The sequence below is a fragment of the Enoplosus armatus genome, chromosome 4, assembly GCF_043641665.1.
Source record: "Enoplosus armatus isolate fEnoArm2 chromosome 4, fEnoArm2.hap1, whole genome shotgun sequence".
Lineage (NCBI taxonomy): Eukaryota > Metazoa > Chordata > Actinopteri > Centrarchiformes > Enoplosidae > Enoplosus > Enoplosus armatus.
In genome coordinates, this window is record NC_092183.1 from 13,567,274 (window position 1) to 13,587,293 (window position 20,020).

General features: G+C 39.8%; 4 protein-coding genes across 5 annotated transcripts; 2 read left to right on the plus strand and 2 right to left on the minus strand.

Annotated features, from left to right (window-relative positions):
* Positions 1–739: 739 nt before the first annotated feature.
* LOC139283601 (RILP-like protein 1) lies at positions 740–6,874 on the plus strand. Of its 2 annotated transcripts, none has more exons than XM_070903594.1 (8): positions 740–1,158; positions 1,688–1,838; positions 3,655–3,773; positions 3,902–4,177; positions 4,285–4,473; positions 5,082–5,245; positions 5,338–5,436; positions 5,758–6,874. In XM_070903594.1, the coding sequence occupies exons 1-8, from the start codon at positions 868–870 to the stop codon at positions 5,849–5,851; spliced, it is 1,383 nt and encodes a 460-aa protein (XP_070759695.1). In that variant the 5' UTR covers positions 740–867; the 3' UTR covers positions 5,852–6,874. The 2 variants fall into 2 exon arrangements, with proteins under 2 accessions (XP_070759695.1, XP_070759696.1); XM_070903595.1 differs by having other exon boundaries at positions 5,085–5,245.
* A 532-nt stretch (positions 6,875–7,406) lies between these two features.
* On the plus strand, positions 7,407–9,760 carry rilpl2 (Rab interacting lysosomal protein-like 2). The gene is made up of 4 exons (XM_070904841.1): positions 7,407–7,740; positions 7,828–7,979; positions 8,716–8,838; positions 9,323–9,760. The coding sequence occupies exons 1-4, from the start codon at positions 7,447–7,449 to the stop codon at positions 9,342–9,344; spliced, it is 591 nt and encodes a 196-aa protein (XP_070760942.1). The 5' UTR covers positions 7,407–7,446; the 3' UTR covers positions 9,345–9,760.
* An 812-nt stretch (positions 9,761–10,572) lies between these two features.
* kmt5ab (lysine methyltransferase 5Ab) lies at positions 10,573–14,582 on the minus strand. The gene is made up of 8 exons (XM_070904646.1): positions 14,468–14,582; positions 14,109–14,212; positions 12,953–13,100; positions 12,448–12,655; positions 12,279–12,366; positions 11,966–12,025; positions 11,358–11,548; positions 10,573–11,121 (listed from the first exon to the last, which is right to left on the minus strand). Exons 1-8 carry the CDS (start codon positions 14,475–14,477, stop codon positions 10,911–10,913), a joined length of 1,020 nt encoding a protein of 339 aa, XP_070760747.1. The 5' UTR covers positions 14,478–14,582; the 3' UTR covers positions 10,573–10,910.
* Positions 14,583–15,568: 986 nt separating this feature from the next.
* On the minus strand, positions 15,569–16,780 carry mtrfr (mitochondrial translation release factor in rescue). Its single transcript, XM_070904907.1, has 2 exons — positions 16,311–16,780; positions 15,569–15,995 (listed from the first exon to the last, which is right to left on the minus strand). The coding sequence occupies exons 1-2, from the start codon at positions 16,620–16,622 to the stop codon at positions 15,765–15,767; spliced, it is 543 nt and encodes a 180-aa protein (XP_070761008.1). The 5' UTR covers positions 16,623–16,780; the 3' UTR covers positions 15,569–15,764.
* Positions 16,781–20,020: the final 3,240 nt, after the last annotated feature.

Below are 20,020 nucleotides of genomic sequence, written 5' to 3' on the forward strand. Positions count from 1 at the left end.
GCACTATAAAGAAGAAACTAAAAGAATCGAATGTTGTTTTAGCTATGAAAAAAAAGTAGTTGAGTGAAATATTCTTTACATATTTTCATATTCCTGCCAAGAAATCCCCTAACCATTTAAACACAGTAATATTTTAATAAATAATTTTTGTCTAACATAATTTGTTTTATTAATTGCTTATTATAGGCCGCCTCTACCTCAAGTGCCAAGTAATGTTGGGATATTTTAAAAGCTCAATGATGGGCATAGAAGGTAATGAAATAGCAATATCATGACATGCGCAGTAGGGCTTCGAGTCAACGTGGAGGAAGGGCTGCTGCCTTCAGGAGCCATTGTAAAAATGAATTGTTTTTATAAAACTCGACGTTTAACCACTGCTGATAGGACATTCACGAAGCAGAATGATAGTCAACACAATGTATTATTAATAACTAATATTCTTATGTGTCATCACGGTAATATTAAGCACTGCTGCCTTATTCGCGTATTTACCTACACTTTATCACAAGCAGCACTTTGCCGTTTAGCTTGTCTAAATCAACCACTTGGCAGCAGCCACCCAAATGAACCTTTATTATTTATACACTGACTAGAACATACGCTAGGGTGGTATTTATTACCGTTGAAATTAACATGTACGACTTTTCGCGAGGATATTGAACGGAGCATCAAAAGTATCTCACTGGTCCGTTGGCAAAGTTTAACCTGTCAACAAACTGAAACAAGTTCTCTCCATGTTGAGACGTGCTTCGGCTAAGTTAGCTTGTGTAAACTAGTTTCCACAGCAAATGTGAGTCTGCTCGGAGTGTCGGAGGAAAGAGAGATATGTTGAATGTCAGAGGTGTGTGAATAAAGCAGTGGACAGACATGGAAACCTGCGTTATGACAGCGCTGGACAGACCCGCGGCGGAGCTGACCGTTGTGGATGTGTACGACATAGCGGCGGTGCTCGGACAGGAGTTTGAGCGGATCATAGACAGGTTTGGGTGCGAGTCTCTGGTCGGGGTGGTTCCGAAAGTGGTGCGTGTCCTGGAGCTGCTGGAAGCGCTGGTGAGCCGTGGAGCCGCCGTACAGGAGGCCGAGGGGCTGCGGAGGGAGCTGGAAAGGCTGCGGCAGGAGCGGAGCGACAGATACAATCAGGAGAGGAAGCACCAGAAGGTCTGTGTGTGTGTGTGTGTGTGTGTGTGTGTGTTCCTATCAACCATACTGTGTGTGTGTGTGTGTGTGTCTTATGGATGCAAAATAATAGATCTTATAATACATCCATGGCCTGTCTCTCTGCTACCTGTATGTTTACCTGGTTGTGTGTGCACCACTGTGTGCATGTGGTGTGACCTAAACGTTTACCTTTCAAGGTAAGTAACCAAGTAACAATTACGATGATATAAGTTTTGACATTTCAAAATTGCTCTTTTTGTCTGACCAACAGTGAAAAAAAAACCAAGAGAAAAACAGCTATTCCCAAACTAGAAAAGGGTTTACATTTGCATTACATTTACATCAGGTACTACTGACATTATATGGAAATTAGAGGCAGCAAAATCTGATTTGAAGTGTTGTTGACATGCCCTCAGGTCAATGCAGCTATATCACCCTTTTCAAACAAATACCAAGTAGTCTGTACAGACACTTGACTGTGCTTGTGTTTTCTCTCTTTTTTTATTATTTCTGTATCTCCTATGCTCAGGAGTTGGAGCTGGTGGATGATGTGTGGAGAGGAGAAGTCCAGGACCTGCTCTCTCAAATCACTCAGCTTCAGGCAGAGAACAAGAGGCTCTTAGTGAGTCTCTCTCTCAAAGAGTCCCCCGTCACAGAGGAAGACCTGCAGAAGCAGGAAGGTGGGTTGTCTGCAGCAGCGGCTCTCAACCTGGGTTTCGACACATGAGTTTTGGGAGGTTTTGAGATGATGTATTGGACAAGAAATTATTATTTTTCTTAGGTTTCTTTAACATTTCTGCAAGAATATACCAATGGGTAGTTTTCAGCCTCCAGTTCACCTGTAAAATGTAATTTTCAAATGATATGGTGATTGGGACTCACCGATCTGATACGGTGGATTGGTATCTATGCCAATAGTGACCTTATTATAAGCGGATCCGGTATCAGCAATGACGAGACCAATCGACAGTAAATACAGTTTCTTTGTCAGTCATTCTGAAGTGTTACTGCTATCAGTTTAATTTTTTCAGTAACAGCATGATGACACCTTTTTAGTGCAGCCACATGCCATCTCACGTAAATTTAACCCAATTAGTTCCATGCCATGAGATATGCAGATTTAAAATTTGTGAAAAAGAGAGCACTCATATGGGATTGGTACTCAAATCAGCAGATATCCTGAGTTAAGTTAAACGAATCAGTAACAGGAGAAAAAATGTTGGATCGGTCCACCTCCATATGGTTATTATAGTAGATAGTGATGAATGAATTGTCAGAGTTGATCAGTATCAATTTCAACTTAATATTAAAAAATACAAATATTAAGAATGTGAAAATATATTTAATATATAGTATAATAACTATAATCACAACACAGCATGGTCTGTTGTCTTTTGCTGTTTGAACTCTTGCCATGCATGTTGTGATGTACAGTATCTTGAGATGACTCTGGATACTAAATTACTTTGGTCTTGGCCGAGAGTTCCAGCACATCTTATCTGTTCCATATGTGTGCTCACTGCAGATTTGTGTTGCGCTGATTACCATCTGCTGTACGTCACACATATTTACCCTTTGTGGTCACATGGGATTATATGCTGCATGCTTGCATGTTGACATGAAAAAGGAGGCTGTGAAGAGAGGCAGTCAGGAGCTTGTAAAGGAGACTATTTTTGAAGCAGACCAAAGTACAGTTCTTGTGTGAGACTTTCATGGTGGCTGCAGCTATACTTACTGTTGGAGCCACAGTACACACACACACACACACACACACACACACACACACACTGCTTATGAACATGTACATCTAAATGAATGGGCACTGCATGAAATGATTAGTCTGCTCACTGACACATTATTTGTCTAGAAAAATACATTCATGGTGTAACGCTTTAATAGCAGGAGGAAGCCCCTGTAAGTCTTAAAGAGACCAGGTTTTGGAGGCCTATACTTGTGGTTTTGTGTTTAACTGCAAATTGTGTATACCTTACATTACTGATGACAATTTTCCAAAGCATAACATAACTTTTTAGATTGATTTCCTTCCTTCTAGTCAGCCAGTAGTTTTACTAGACACACTGGTACACTGTGACAATCAACTAGCACAGACTTGAAATGTGTTTGAGATGATGTAATCCATCACAGTGAACAATTTAGTTTTAACTTGAAAAGTTACATTTGCATAGTCACATGGTACTGCAGTTGCAAAAAGGGTCTGTCTTGAAAACTATTTTGATGTTATGTTTATAATTTAGATTTTAAAGTCGCCTGGCAAAAGCATTGCACAATCCGTCTCATCGAATGGATGTTGCTGAATTTGATAATTTAATGTTTTAAAATAGTTGCTGTTTGGCACAACGGAAGGTTGAGTGGTTGGTAAGAAATGAATCAAAAAAACTTGTGAAAATAGTTTTTTTTCTGTTCTCCCGTGTCAGATTGCATTGATGTTGCATGAATGAACATTTTTTCGGTGTGTTTTTTTTATGATACCTACAGGAACGTCAGAGAAGGAGAGGCAGGTGATGAAGAAGCTGAAAGACTTGGTGGATAAGCAGAAGGATGAAATCCGGGCTAAAGACCACGAGCTGACACTAAAAAACGAGGACGTTGAGGCGGTGAGGATTTTGACCATATACAGCACATATACTGGCACCTGACTATTTGCATCAGTTTAGAATTTACTTATTTACTTTACCTTTGACCAGATTTTGTGATGTTGAAAAATGAATTTCCTCAACTATAGCTCCAGATGCAGCAGCATCGGCTGATAAGAATCAACCAGGACCTTCGTCACAGGATAGGAGTGATGGAGGCTCAGGGCAAGGCACTGATCCAGCAGAGGGCTGAGCTGGAAGCTGCAGCCCAGGCACAGCAGCAGGAGCTGGGGGTTCTGCAGCTGGAGGTCACAAGGCTGAGAAAGGAGCTCCGGGGGTGGGAACTGGAGAGAGAGGTCACTGACATAGAAGAAACCTCTCTTACCAGATCTGGGATGTCATTACCTACATCACCACAGATGATGGTAACAAAAATATGAATATAAGTAGGTTGAAACTATGTTTGGCTGTAGTTCATTAAGTCTTGCAGGTTTTCTAATGCCTAAGAGGATGTTTTGTGTCACCAATCCAGTCTTCAACAGCAGCACCATCTAACTCCATCAAACCAGATTCAGTGTGGGTGGAGTGTGGAGGCGACCCTGACTTCCTAGCGAACTGCTTTGAGCATGACAAGAGCCCTTCCCTTCTCCCAAGGTCATCGAACAGAGAAAATAATGAAGAAGAGGGTGACAAAGATGAGGACACGACAGCATTGTTTCTGGTGACACCTGCTTAACTCTTCCCTGTACACAGTCTTACTGTGGTTGTAGCAGAGGCCCACTATAAGACTGTTTATATTAAACACAAAGCATTATCACTCTGTCATGCTGGCGTGTCCTTACAAACATGTTGAACACATTTCCTACCCCATGAAACATTTGCAAAAGCTGTTTTTAAATGTTCTTAAATCTGCTTTGTTTACATCAGCTTTGTCTTCTTCTCCTCTTTTATTGTTGCATTGCTATCTTTTATGGTACATTTCTGCCAACTGTTGACATGAATTACCACCACCACTCTGCAGTTGGCTGAAATATGTATCACTTTAACCCCTGTGCCTGTACACATGCACAAGAAACAAAAAATACAGCGATCTGCTTATTAAAACATTGCTCTACAACATCACTAGTGGCCAACTCCACAGGGTACCTTTACTATTTTAGATAGTTGAAACAAATCAATATCAATTCAATCACCAACAGAAACAAAGACTGTGATAGTGCCTCTGATTGTTGCCTAATGCAGAATTACTGAGTTACATATTTCATGATTAGTGTCAGTGTGTGTCTGTGCTGTGCAGGGAGAAATGGTGAATGTCTGTTTTGACTGCAGAAGGTGTCAACTGATACAGAGCCAGAGGAGGAGACAGACAGCCTGGAGGAGGAGTCAGACAAACCTCGCTTCACCCTGCAGGAGCTGCGGGACGTCCTGCAGGAGAGGAATGAACTCAAGGCCCAAGTGTTCGTGCTACAGGAAGAGCTTGCATATTACCGAAGGTACATTTTATTTCCAAAATTAATATTTGACTAATCTTAGTTGCACATAACACTGATGTAAAAGTTAACAGTTACCTCTTCCTGTCCCTCAGTGAGGAGTTTGAAGATGACGTCAGCTCCATTGTTTGTACTCCATCTCCTCCACCGTACTCCAGTTGCACCGATCAGCCCGAATCAGGAATTAGACGGTTGTGAGTAATGAGTTTGACCTGATCCTCGCACACTTTTCTCAACGTTTACCTTTCCACTTGTCAAGAGGGCCAGCACTTCACTGCCCTGTTTTATTTTCTTCCGTGACACTCCATTGGTGTAATTTATAATCCTAATGTGTCTCAAAAACGTCATCAGATGAACTTAACTGATTTTACAGGAATCTGTAAAACAATAAGCGCTAGTTTTTGTATCAAGTGAGGTGTCAATAGTTAGGGTCACATTACTGATCATAACAACGCTTCTGCTTTTTGTGTTTTTTTCTCTAACATCTCATCATGTCACATTTCATCTCTGGGCAGGATCTTCACTGCCATAATGCCGATGGTGGCAGCCGGTTTGATTGCAGACGACCCCACGTTGTTGCCAATCAGAAGACTTGTTTCCTTTGTATGAGCTTGAGTTTAAATTCTTCTTAAACTGATGTTGACATGATGTGGGGGAAAAATAAGAGCAATCGTATGTTTTTTCTCAACACTATTGGTCAATAGACATATTTACAGGAATTGGTGTAATGGCTACATTACTTGGTTATTTTAAACTCAGTCTGTATGGTGTTTATACACTTGAAAGTGTGATGAATGAACCACTGTTGTCATTACTGGTGTCGGCTTGTACAGTACTTTTTAGCTAACATGGTAAGAGCTTTAAATTGACTTTAGTAGTTAAAATGTGAGACAACTGTCCATGCATGGGCACTCTTATGTGTATTTATGACCTCTGGGTTTTGTGGCTCCATAAAAGTCATCACAAAAAGTTGTGCTTCATTAGTTGTAATGCTGCTGTAATGTCAAATAAGAAATAGCACCCCAGTTCTCACAAAATGCTTGATCCAAATACAGAAATAGTGTCACTGCACTAAATAGTGTACAGTGTTTGCAGGCCAGTTTGGCAAGTAGCACAATATATATAATATATAATAATGGAGTATTCCCCAGAGTATGAATCGAGTTTTCACAAGCACTTTCAAGTTCCTTAGCAGTCTCTGAATGTGTCAGGAATGGGTCCAGGTGCTATTAGACCCATAAATGGGACATCTTGTGTTTAGGAGATGTTAAGATGTATTAGATGGCGAATTATTGCTAAGGTGATTGAGTCTGGTTTCAAGGTGCAGCAAATGAACTGGATGATCATGTTCCTCTGTCTTCCACTAAGAGACTGTTTGAGAGCATATGCCTAGTGCCAGCACTAAGTCTGCCCCTGAATTGATGAAAAGAGCATGTTGCTGTGTACTTGCAGCACTACAGTCTGGCGCCACACTCTGTGGTTTACACTTGTACAATCATACTGGTAAAACACCAGAAGAATCCTATTCCAACAATGAGTACTGTAAAAACATGTCCTGAGAACCAATATGCGCTGGGTTGCATCTGTAAAATAATGCTTTTTCAGAAGTAATAAAGGTGTATTTTTCATCTTTTGAATGTTGGTGTTAATATGTTAATATGACTTAGGCAATTGTGCTAGATGTGATAGAGGCTGTGTCCATGTCCTAGTTTTGATAGTTTTTAGTATTATCTAGATATTATTTTGTGTAGACAGGAATCTTTCCACGGTCATTTCACTGTGATAAATAGAAAATAATAGAACAGAAAATTTAGAGACAAATAGAGTTCAAATCACGTGCTTTCTCACCTGATCCTGACAACTTCAAAACGAAGAGCTCTCACTCACGCTGTCCACATAAAAAACGACGACCGGCGCCACATACAGTCTATGGACCGGCAGGGTTGAGGGAGTTATCTTGAGGCGTACACGATCTTTGCACTCACCTGTCGCTAGGATACTTTGCCCTCCTCTACTGTCCAGCGAGTCACGTCATTGGCGGACGAGTGATGGGGGAAGTGCTGCTGCTCTGGAAGTTGGATACCTTCTTTCGGTAAAAGTGTTGAACCGAAGACAAAAAGAAAGAAGGCGCTGTTGTTACGGCATTGTAAGTAGTGACTGGTGGAGAAAAGGTTACTTTATTCCGGTATTTTTATTGTTCCGCCATGGAGTTTAGTGAAGAGTCGTCGCCCGCTCTGGCGTTCGATAAGGACGCGTTCGAGCTCACGGTTGAAGATGTGTATGACATTTCGTATGTAATCGGACGAGATTTGTTGAAAATAAGCAGCACGGGCGAAGAAGTTTCGGATTTACAATTCAGAATAGTCCGTGTTTTGGAAATGTTCGAGACTTTGGTCAACAAGTACAATTTGTCTCTGGAGGAGCTGAAAATGGAGCGGGACAACTTGAAGAGTGAACTGGACCGGATCATCAAGGAGAGCTCCTCTGGGCAGGGCACGGTGAGTGTTACCGTCTGTTAACCGTCATGCACATTTTAAGTTTTTGTCAGAGATTTACAGATGTGTTTTTCCTGTCTGCCATCAAAGCAAACGGCGGGACCAAACCAGCTGGTGGTGGACCTGACAGACCCCAATAGACCGCGCTTCACCATGCAGGAGCTGAAGGAGGTCCTGCAGGAGAGGAACCAGCTGAAGGCTCAGCTCATGGTGGCTCAGGAGGAGCTTCAGCTGTACAAGACGTGAGCAACTGAGCCTTAAGTCCACTCTAAGATAAGACTCATACCAAGGTTCCATTTCCATCATGTGACCTACACAATGTCAACAAAACTGAACATTATAAGCTTATCAAAAGCAGAATTGAATGCAGGACAGTAGTAGTACTAGTACTACATTAGATTATTTAGGTGTAGCTGATACATTTGAAACTCCAATGTGAAAATGTTTATTTGAATTGTACACCTTGTTCTTGTTTTGAACTCATAAATAAATTCCATAAGAATGAGAGAGACAGTACATCGAGACCATCTGTAGGCCTACTGCTAGACACACTGGCAATACACACACTTGTGATGTATGCTGATATTTTTTAAATGGACACCAATATACAGTATTATCCTAGACATATCTGCATTACTCATACAGAACCATACAGTGTCTTTGTATAAATATAGACACAATAAACTTGTTGTACTCAACTGGTTTTCAAAAAAGCATTTTACTTTTATTGTGTTGCTAATTTGACAAATGTAATTCTGAATAAACTGCAACTGCAATGAAGCAAATGTTGAAAATATCAGCAGTAGAAATGACCTGCGTTGATGTTATAAAGATGAAATTAGCCTCCTTTCTTCGCTCATGTACATCTCATTTATAGCTTCATTGTGTGGATTTTGTTTTACAGCTTTTTTTTTTTGATGCACAACACCTTGGCATAAAATATTCTCAGTGGCCATGAATTTCTACTTTCTTCTGCAGTGGGATTCTGCCACAGGCTGAACCAGCCATGGTGGATGTGGATCTGGAGACACCAGCAGCTACAGAGGACAGTCCAGCCACAATAAAAGATGCAAAAGAGGAGAAGACAACCATAGGCAAACTGTGAGTAACAGGCTGGATTGCTTCACTGAATACACGAGTGTGAATGTGCAGACAACAAAGAAGTAATCTGAAAGAAGGAGCGCAAAGTAATTAAAACATTGATTTCTAGCTATATGCCATTTGCCATTGAACACCTCAGATGGCAAGGTTTCAAGAACATTTTCAGCAGCAACCACATGATGTTGAAGTAAGCAAGCAGATGTTTCTCACAGCCCCGTCTCCTGTCTCCTAATGATATACTTGTGACCAAATGAATTCATGCCGATGCTAAGCATGTTTGTCTGAGAGCACTGAACGAGAGAAAGAGAGAAGTTGGAAATTGGCAGTGTGTCTGCCAAACTACTGCTGCCATCATTAATTACAGTCTGCCATGACTCAATGTTGTTGTCTCGCACTGGGCAGTCTTATTTGAATGTTCCATGTTCACCCCACCATGCTGGGAAGTAACTCCTTAAACTAACTCTGGACCTTTTTCTGTTTATAGGTTTTCATTCAGGCGAAAATAAGGAAAAGCTCTCATAGGAACTGACCATGTAGAAGACAAACAGGATTTGTCTGCACTTTTTTCCCCCATCAGTTAACCACTTTTATATCGTCTATTTTTTACAATGTGTATTTGTCAATCTAACAGGCACTGTATTTTGTATTTATAATTTTAACCTGAGATGGTTTCTAGTAATATAGAGTTGTTTGGTGTTTGATGAAGATATCAAATGAAACTGGAAAGTATTATCTAACTAGTGCTGGAGATTATGTGGTATGCATTCACTCAAAAGGTGGTTATTTATAGTTTCATAAATCAAAATGAAGTCAAGGGGCTTCATGTGGGACCAGTAATCTAAAACACATTTTCTGTCACTCTCAACTGTCAGCTATCAAATAAAGGACCATGGGCCTCACTCCCTCAAATTTAAAACAATAATAAAAGGTTATTACATTTTGAGTAGTATTTGTTTTTTTATGGGGTTGAATATTTAAAAAGCTTGTTATTTCACATTGTTAGAGGTTCTGATCTCGTGCCAGATTTACACTAGTGTACACTGGCCTCAAACTACAGCTTATTCAAGTCCTAATGAGGAATCTTATTGTATGACTTCTATATTGGAGATATTCTTTGATTGGATGAAAAGAGCACAGTAGAGAGGAATTTAATTAGATTCAATTTAGTCTTAATATGCTTCAGATCTCATACTATGAGCCATATTGTCATTTGAAGCTGCAAATTTCTCATTGTAAAATAGAACCAAATAAAATGGACTTATTGGAATGGAATTAACAATACAGTCCACTCAAAACTTAGTTGCACATCTCGTGTGTACAGTCAGCATTACTGCTGTCCTTCTACAACATACTGTACTTTTTTTGTTATAGCTCTGGCATACAAAATGCAATCTCTAAACAGTCATAACATTCTGACTTAAATATTTATCCTCACCTGTTTCTTCAGTCTTCTCAGTCAACTCCTTTGCAATAATTATTTTTAATTTGGCACAAAGTAGTATTATCTTCAAGTGCACTGCAGGATGGATGTAAATGTGACATTGCAGTGCCCCACATACCCTCAACACCAGTTGGGGACCTTTGTTGCATGTCATACCCCACACTGTCAAGTATCAAACATCAGTGGAGGAGGGTGCATCTTAGTGCACCATATTTCATATTTATGTTTCTCAGATCTTCAGCATTAACCATGCCACAGCTGGAATGAAAACTCAACAGTGTTTTATTCCTCAATTTACAGCACAGGTAATAATTTACAATAGTGAAATTGAATCGTCAATTATATTCATTACAAAAGAAACCCCATGGACAATGTGAACCACTACTTATCCAGGAGAAATACCCTTCAAGTTTGCATCAATCTTCTACAATTACATTAAAAAAAAATGTTAAAAGCATGATAAAAACTACTGTTGCAAAAATAATCTTCATGAGTTGAAGCTTTGACCTCCATTTAAAACAAAAATGTTTTATACTTAATAATAATAAAAAAAAACCTGTTGAGGTCTGGTCATTTGAGAACAGCAGAGAGCACCAATTCATCTGAAATATGAACTTCTGTGGTCGAGGATTCAGTATTTGAGCCAAGGGTGAGCCAAAACCGATGCTTTACTCCGATCACCGTAGTCGTACAGCAGCTCTTCCTCTGCTTTGATGTCTCTGGAAGCCACCAAGATCAGATGAGGGGTTCCATCGATGGCGTGAAGTCTAGTCTGGCAGTTTCCAGTTTTACTGTGGTTGATCAGTCTTCCAAGACGGCTTGTTTCCATTGTAGCGTCCACACTGTAATGTGTAAACATATAAAGATTAAACTCTAAAACACAAGTCAGGTATCCACACTAGAAGTCAGAGTCAAGAAAATAAGAATGTTTTCCATTTTCAAGCCTACTGTAATCTTAATGAAACAGGTGTGCAGTTACAATTAATTATTCTGTACAGAAAATGTACAAATTAAACAAAGACAAGAAAGTGTGAACCGCGTGTCAATCCTATTTCAAAGTGGTGACTTTTGGACTTACCAGTACGTTTTCGATTGATACTGGAAGTAGTACATGTAACAGCCTGTTTGGGGATCCTGAGCGTACTTGGCCTCTCTTATTTTAGCCTCAGCTAGTTCCAGTAGGTCTCCATGGTACTCCACGACAAACTCTCCCTTCTCGAAGCCCTTGACAGCAAATATCCCTCTTCCTTTTCCTTCTATGTCTTTGACCTGTCAACATTCAAAAGCAACAGTGTGTGAAGTTTAGCAAGGGGTTGCTTTACCACTGTTCTACTTTCAAAAATATCTATAACATTGTGGTTAGTGATGTTCAGTCAAAACTAGCAAGTGCTCAGTACTAATCACAGACTGGTTAAATTACAAAGAATGTGTTGAGGACAAAATAGAAATATATTTGTCACAAAAACTCTTACATGCTTATTATTGCTCTACAGAAAATACTACAAATGCACACACTATAAAATATCTTAAGCGCCAAAATATAGAAATCTGCCATTGAAGACCACTGATAGATTCTGCTGTTACTAAAACCATATTGAAGGGTAGTTGTTAACTGCTGTACTTTGAACTGTGCCAAACACATTTGGACTGAAAGTGGCACAATACGTTTAAACCATTAAATGTTACCTGCATTCCTTCTTCAATGCCATTCTTTATCAGGTCATCGATGTGTCTGTGTTCTTCACTCTGTTGACAATTTGAGTAATTTGGGTCAAAGTCAAACTTCCTGTTACAGTAAGAGTTGCATTAACCCTTATAGAAACTTTTTCACACAAAAAATAAATAAATAAAAAGTTAGAAAAAAATGAGGCCAAAAAATATTTGTATCGTAAATAATTTAGCTGCAGGTACAAAATGACAATGTATTAACTTGGTGGAAACTGCTTTCTCCGATTAGCTGTTGATAATACAACCCACAGGAACCATTTTTCATACAGACCTTTAACTCTGCCTTAGTTTTTCTGTTACTCCGTCTAATGGGAAAGTAGTCTGTGACCTTTCTGTTTTGGGGAGCTTTATTCTCCGTCCTGAAAAGACAGACATTATCAAAGTAATGTGAGATTATGCTTGTGCAAAAAGACACCAACATTTTTGGTTTCTGCACTCACTTTTTTGCTCCGAGTTTGCGACCAGTTCTAATCCGAGTTTTGGACGCTGAAACTTTGTCTGCTGCAGGCCTGGCATTTGTGTGCGTTGTGGACTCTTTTTGCTCAAGCTGGTCAGTGGCTTGTTCTCTCATCACATGACTGTGACAAGCCATTTCAGGCTTCTGCTCTTTGGACTCACAATTCTCTGATTTTATTTCATTAGGTATGTCTAAAATGAGGGAGAAACAAACACTGAAACTGACAGCTGCCCAAAACATTTGGCCTTAATCAAGAGAGTGAAGTTCTCTCAAACTGTTAAGTTGTGTCATAAGATAGTGGGTCAGTGAATACTGCTACCATTCACATGCACAGGAATTTTTCTGTGGTACACGTGGATCTGCTGACCATATGGTAACACAGGGGCAAACAGCAAAATAGCCAAGACATCACATGCATTAGAAATGACTAAACAACGGCATGTCAGATCGTCGATTCGAATGGTTTTAAAAGTTAATTAGGTACTCACCTTTTTTCAGCTTTGACATGTCAGGATTCGTTGCATCAGGTTCATTTCCTTCCTGGATCAGCATGCTTGAACTGTCGCTCAGAGGGGATCTAGGTTTCTTTGGACTCCGTAAACTCTGGTAAATTGATGCCACTGTACCTTCACAATCCTGCAAAAATAATTATTATTTACCTTGGGGAAAAAATGAAAAGCCCTGTGTCGTGCACCAGAGTAAACCTAGAGGAGCTATATACACATTGAGCCAACTAGGGTTGCATCGGTATGCAAATCTGATGGGATGCAATGAATGAGATGTTATATTGTATGAGGCTGTGGTTAGACTCATATAGCTGGTGCAGACTGTACTGAATGTCTTTATTCCTGCCCTAACCACCCACTCACAACATGCATGTGAATTCAAGATGCTTCAAATGTAGAGGCAAGTTGCTCATGTTCAGCGATGCTCTTTGGATCACTTTTAACAGTTGGTTTCCTTAAAAAGCTCACTGGATCCAGCAGAAAACACAGTAAACAGATTGCTAGCCGATGGAGACTTCACCACTCAGCCTGCCAACTCCAACACTGGTAAACATCTCCATGGTAACAGTACCATCTTTGATTGGTAGAGGATATGTTAGAATTGTTGGATAGTATATTAATAAAAACGGGGTGTTCAGGTACCCAACCAATGCCAAATGTACAAACATTTAAAAAAAAATCAAACTTAATGTGGTTTCTATGTGGGCATATACCATAATGCCAAAGGCTCACTGTAAATCAGCCTTACAGACTGCTCATTAAAAATGTCTCTAGTGACAATGAAACATACGTTTACATCTCAAGTTTCAGCTCTACTGTATACCCTAAACCAATAGCTATGGGGTATATGGGTATATTGGTGAAGGTTATGAGCGGAAGTGCATAGCTTGGCGTAGGTTTTGCCTGAAAGTCTGGGTAAAGAAGCCCATTACAAACAATACGAAGCTTCCTGCAGTGTGGTTTAGGTCACTGTAGGAAGGTTATATCCGTTGCTATGACGCCAAGCTGAGGCAGGACCCCCTGTGACAGTTACGTTTCTGGTGGTGGGTTAACAGAAAATGTGAGAAAGAGCTACTTGGTGTCCCAAGTTACTTTATTTGGTGAACACAAAAGCGTAAAACCAAATAATTAAACATACCTTGGTAGTTGCTGGTTTGTTTTCCTTTGTCTCTTTCAGTGAGGTGACTTTATGTTCAACAGTGTCCTCAGGCTTTTTGTCGGTTCTCAGCGCATTTTTCTTCCCTTTATAAACATATAAATGAATAAATAAATAAATAAATAAATAAATAAATGTAGGCACTGCTGTCTAGTTCACCTTACGCTATACAAAAACCAACAATTTCCGGCAAGTTTTATTTGTAAATATCAGCTACGTTTATTTAAACGAAGTTGGTCCTCTAACGTTATTTACGCTAGCTAGCGTTAGCCACACATACACTATTGTAGCTTGTGTGACATGCGACAATTACTGAAACGGCAACATATTTGCATGTTTACCTTTTGCCATGTCAGTTCCCAGAAATAAAGTCCGAAGAGGAGTCTGTTCACGGGCTCCCCGCTGTGCTTATTTCACAGCTTCTGCAACGACAAACATCAGACCACTACACTCTCTGCGAAGTAGGGCGGTGAGAGCGTGGTGGATTTAAAAACCGTACTGCGCCTCTCATTGGCTGTTTCGTCCGTGTGGGAGGGGCACGAGCAAAGAAGTAGTTCTCTGGTTGGCCGCAGCAGACGTGCCTCACCAAAAACTCTGGCGTAGGCTACTCATGTCTATCTTGCAGACATTGCAGAGATCTTGATCTCAATGGGATTACCTTAATTAAATAAAGGCTATGATAATTATTATTATTCAATTATACTGTTCGTCATAGAAAATAAGTTATTTTTGGTACATAAAATACTGAGCAGAGAGAACATTTAAAAGCATGATTCCATCAGTAGAATTTTAAATGCCCTATAACATCATCTAAACACAGATAATGATTAAAGAGAAATAAATATCTTATTTATTTTACAGCAATGCATCATAGTTTTAGCCTGTGGATATGCCCACTTCTGTGTATGTGCTGCTCATTAAGAAATGTCATTGGTGACAATGACACACATGTTTACATTTGACAGTGAACTGACAGTAGATTGGAGGGCAGCAAGACGAGTCTTCTATGAGGTTTAGGTTAGAGAGCTTTTTCTGACATCTAGTGATAAATTTGGGTAAAACTTGTGCTATGAAATTATCCTGTTAAAAACATCAGTGATGTAGCAGTTAACTTGTTTTGTGTGTTTTCAATATCAAACGAGCCAGCAGGTAATGCTCTAGTGTCATATGACACAGTCAGCATTGAAACCGAGAATACAATTTAACAACACTTACAGGAAAAGATTGAGTGGAAATTATGTCATCAAATGCTAAAATGAAGAAAAAATATATATCCAAGTCAAATTACACCTATTGGTAAAGGTTTCATAAGGCAGCTTTTAACTAAAGCATATACTCACATTAATGCTTTTTTTGGACACCCCTTTAAGCATTGAAGATGCACTACATATCACCAACATTTTTGACTAGATTTTATATCTTTATTTTTTTCAAAATCTCGCTCTCTGTCTTGTATTATATGATGTACTATGTATTGCAACTTTGCATGAAAGATGCTATACAAGTAAAGTGCTAATTTGATTTGATACTGATGACAGAACCTTTTCCAGGTTTTGGTAGTCAGTCTTTGCAGGTACAAGAACCAGAACCATTTAAGTATACATGTCTTCATTCTGTACACAAAACATGTACAAACATTTAAACAGCGTCATTTCCAGGTTTGGGGTCTGCAGCCAGGGCTTCTTTAAACAGTCTTTTTCTCTCCAGATTATCATTTGCCTTCCTCCTCTTCTCTTGTTTCCTCAGCTCAGATTCTTTCTTCTTTACAAGAACTTCACTGAGCTCTCCTTTATATACAACATCAAGTTTCTCTCTCATAATGTCCCGAGCACGCTTTCGATTGATATCCACAGATCTGGTTTGATGGCACTGCAGGGAAAGCGGAACAAGATATTAAATTAACATGGGCACTAAAAAGACTTCAGTGAATTGTGAAACTCAACTTTTAAGACAACATGGACAACAAATCCTTAGATTTTAACATCTTCATTTCCATGGAAGATAATGTAATACGATCAAAAGCATCACAACAGCCACTACATGGACTTTGACGTGAGACTGATTTGTCAGCTGAGGTTTGACAAAGTATTAACTTTGAAACTCAACAACATAACTCTTATTTGTATCACTCATTCACCAAATATCTGACAGTGACACACAGATGAATTTAAAAGCAAGATTAACCTTCACAACAATCCCACTGGGGATGTGCTTGAGCACCACACAGTTGCTGGTTTTGTTGGTGGCCTGTCCTCCGGGTCCAGATCCTCTCACAAACTGCTCTTCAAGTTCGTCCTCATTCAGGACAGGAAGATCTATCATGTCCTTTTTACCGGCTGCCAACACACATGTAAATCCAGGCGGGAGCGGTCTCAGCAGTGGATAGATACTGGTAGAACCTCTCCATATGACCAGACTGGACACACTGCACATACAGCGGATGAACGACATCTCAAAAATACACAGCTGGTTTTCGGTGGCGCCGTGAATGAACATACAAAGTGACTGACAGCATTACATCCCGTTGTATGTCACCAAACAGAGAAATATCAGTTCCTTCACCAAAAACTTATATCCATGTAAGTATTAGGCATATTGTATTTTAATTCCATGTCTGCTTCACGGTCATGGGAACACGTTCATGTTTATGATCGGTCTTGTCTTCTTCTACGCTTCCGTCAACAATCACCCAATCATTAGTCGTTGTGTTCTTCTTCGTGGCCAGAATAGCAGGTCCGTGTTGACCCTCTGCCGCCATCGTGTGTCGGTTCGCTGATCAAAACTCTCGCAGGTAGGAAATTGCAAACATGGTTTATAATGTTGGTAGTCGACTTTCAACGTTTGGCTCTTTGTAGTACATATTTCGAAAGGCGTGACAATCAAATTTTGCGGGGCCATGTCTACAATGGCGAGGTACCCCTGTTCAACTTTTTGGAAGTGCGGTGCCTGATTTCTTTGAAGGATAATTAACAAACTGCCATCAGGTGTGAGGAAAACCAAATGCCCTCTCCCTTTTTGTACCGTATCTTACTTGAATATTCATCATCAAGTTATTTGTTCACATGTAAACCTAAGTAGGTGATGATAAAGATGATAGAAACTTGTATGAGGAAAATGATATGCTACTGCTTGTAATTTTAACACTAGCTCAAATGTGTCCCAGTCTCAAGGCGTGTCACAGTACGGCCCTGTATATTACTTGTCTGTGCATATAAAAAAAGCAGTATTCAAAGCCTATAGTCGACTGTAGTGACATATCAAATTGTCTTCTGTGAAAAAGGCCTATTGACTATAGTGAATGGAATGAAACATAATTTAATGGATCTTCCAGCCACAGTGGTGGTTTGAGAAGGTTCTTGGGATGTTTTGATACTTTATCTGCAATGCAAACTGGTCACTGTTGGAACCATATATAATTTATGGAATCAATTGTAACCATTGTGAACCCAAGCTGGCTGCAGCCTCCATTATCCCTGAAGGAGAAAACTGTGCAGCCAATTTTCAAGTCCACTGGGAGAAGTGTTTCATAATTAAAAGAGACATTTTGGATGGAGTAATAATATGAACCCTCCATTCCACACTAATGAGCATCAGCAAGAGGATGATAGAATGAAATAATGGCTTAATAATTACCACTTCACCTGACAGTGCAGTAGCTTAGCTATTTTATTTTATTATTTGTCATTCACCACACACATTATGTAACACACCCCACATTGCTTTGTTTTACACGGCACAAGGCATTTCTGCTGAATCTAATACAATAGCCTAAATTTTAGCTTTATTATTTCTGTTATTTGCAGGTGTCCATCACTGCAAGCAATGCCAAATACTTGTGGAAGGAGAACTGTCTGTTGTAGTTTACGAAGGATTCCTAAATAAGGTCAAATTACTATAATAATGATGTCCATTTAATGCTAGAAATACAATTATTACAAAATAGTTTCAAACAATTTTTCATATGGAGAGAAAAAATGGACTGTGATGTAATGCCTCCTGCTCTCTCCCTTGACAATGACTATATTTAGTAAGTAAATCAGGAAACTATGTAGGTCACAGGGAAAAGACAATCTCTCTGATGACCTGTGATGACATCTCTCTCATATTGCAGATGGGGGACGTGTGTTTCGAATTACTTGAACTTTATCTTTAGTGCTCACACTAAAACAGACCCTCATTTTGGAACAATATAACCTTGACTATGTCATTCTTATTTGGATCTTGCAAAAGACTCACCTTTCCAACAATGTGCAACCTGCTGTATTTGTAAGAAATCACTTTTATATATTAGGATGTTAGGCCCACTGTTGTATGAAGCTGTAAGTCAAGGCAGTCAGGGAAAATGATTTCCTTACATTGCAAAGGAAGTGAAACTAGTCAGCAGGCTCACTTAGCTGAACCTGAGGTGCTGCGGCAGCAGAGTTTCTCCTTTTTTTGGATAAAAAAAAAGTGCAGGTAGCTATTGCTCTGCTTGATAATAGATGTTTAGTAAAATTATGAAATATTATATGTCATTAATGTAGTAATAAGCTATATTGCTAAATGTATAAAGACTGTGATGTTCTGTGCACAACTTAAATAAGAATTTACTAAGCTGGTTTTCTTGCAGTGCTTTTGTTAAGTTCTTAGATATGCTTCAGAATTGGTTGTGAAAATGCCACAAGATTTTTTTTCATATTTTATGCATATGCAGGAGTTACAGTAACAGTAGATGTGGACATCCAATAAGTGACCTTCATGGCGTCCCTACCATGCACCAATGTGGAAAAATATATAGTTTTACTAATTAATCTAGATGACGACAATACATGTACAGTATCAAAGCAGATGTTCCTAAACATATTTAGAAATATGAATGTGAGTGAGCTTTAAGTTAAAGTTTGTCTTTCAATGCATATTACACCCCAGTTGGACTGACAGACTGCTATAAATGTACCTTTGTAACTTTACATCCTATAATAATGCTTTTGCATGCGGAAATACGTAACCACTCGATACCAGTTTAGATCATATACTCTGTGGCCGGCTGGGGGCGCCTTACTATCGAAACTGCTCAGATGAATGGCTGTGCGAGTCTGAGCTTCGTCAAGCTAGCAGAGGGAAAGACAAACACCGGAAGTTAAGCAACCAATCCTCCACTATCAAATACTAAATGGCGCTTGTGCCGTTGTGTAGCACATTTATGCAAGATTTATTTGTGTCATTTGACTAATACCAGCCTACATACAGTGTATTCCCAGTGTAGCTTTGAATGAGATCAACTGTAGGATGGGTGCAATGTGTGTTCTGTTTGGTGGCATCTTGGACCCGATAGATTTTAATATACTGTGTGAAATTGTCGTTTAAGGAAACAAACTGCAAATGTGTGGACACAGTGGAATAGAGGTTTTGGACGGATGACGCAGTTCAACGTTTGCAACTTCAACACCCCTAGCGCGCAGTAAGCCAGACTTTTATTTCGAAAATTGTACCGGAAACCCCGCTGTATTCGGGTTTCCTTGACAGTATTTTGTGTCGTGCCTGAAAGGACTGTGAAGTCTTGCAGCGGTTCAGACTTGAGGAGTGACAACTTACGATGGCGAGTGCTTTTCATCTGTTTGCTCTTCTCTCTTCCCGGTTCACTGGACGGAGACGACAGCTGCAGGGCTGAGCTCACAGCCGTTTCATTTTCCTCGGCAGGACGAGCCCAACCGCCAACTCCTGCGAGGGTAGCTTGGATATTCAAGGACATTTTCACGTTACCATAGCTACTTTGGCCTTTTTCTGTCGATTGAGGAAATCCAGCGTGTGGTTCTCCGGCGCAATGATGTGGCCAGATTTTGTAAACACGGGCAGAAACGGCGGTTGATATCATGTAACACACTCCCGAGCTGATGATGTTTCTCTACGTACCA

Excerpts from the sequence above, each read along its gene's own strand:
- mtrfr (XM_070904907.1), bottom strand. The coding sequence starts at position 16,622 with ATGTTCATTCACGGCGCCACCGAAAACCAGCTGTGTATTTTTGAGATG. Across the intron at positions 15,996-16,310 it reads CCAGTGGGATTGTTGTGAAG|TGCCATCAAACCAGATCTGT; the intron begins GTTAATCTTGCT and ends CTTTCCCTGCAG.
- LOC139283601 (XM_070903594.1), top strand. The coding sequence starts at position 868 with ATGGAAACCTGCGTTATGACAGCGCTGGACAGACCCGCGGCGGAGCTG. Across the intron at positions 1,839-3,654 it reads AGACCTGCAGAAGCAGGAAG|GAACGTCAGAGAAGGAGAGG; the intron begins GTGGGTTGTCTG and ends TGATACCTACAG. Across the intron at positions 3,774-3,901 it reads AAAACGAGGACGTTGAGGCG|CTCCAGATGCAGCAGCATCG; the intron begins GTGAGGATTTTG and ends CCTCAACTATAG.
- kmt5ab (XM_070904646.1), bottom strand. Across the intron at positions 12,026-12,278 it reads AAACTAAGGCAGAGTTAAAG|AGTGAAGAACACAGACACAT; the intron begins GTCTGTATGAAA and ends AATTGTCAACAG. Across the intron at positions 11,122-11,357 it reads TATCAATCGAAAACGTACTG|TGTGGACGCTACAATGGAAA; the intron begins GTAAGTCCAAAA and ends TACACATTACAG.
- rilpl2 (XM_070904841.1), top strand. The coding sequence starts at position 7,447 with ATGGAGTTTAGTGAAGAGTCGTCGCCCGCTCTGGCGTTCGATAAGGAC. Across the intron at positions 7,741-7,827 it reads GCTCCTCTGGGCAGGGCACG|CAAACGGCGGGACCAAACCA; the intron begins GTGAGTGTTACC and ends CTGCCATCAAAG. Across the intron at positions 7,980-8,715 it reads GAGCTTCAGCTGTACAAGAC|TGGGATTCTGCCACAGGCTG; the intron begins GTGAGCAACTGA and ends TTTCTTCTGCAG.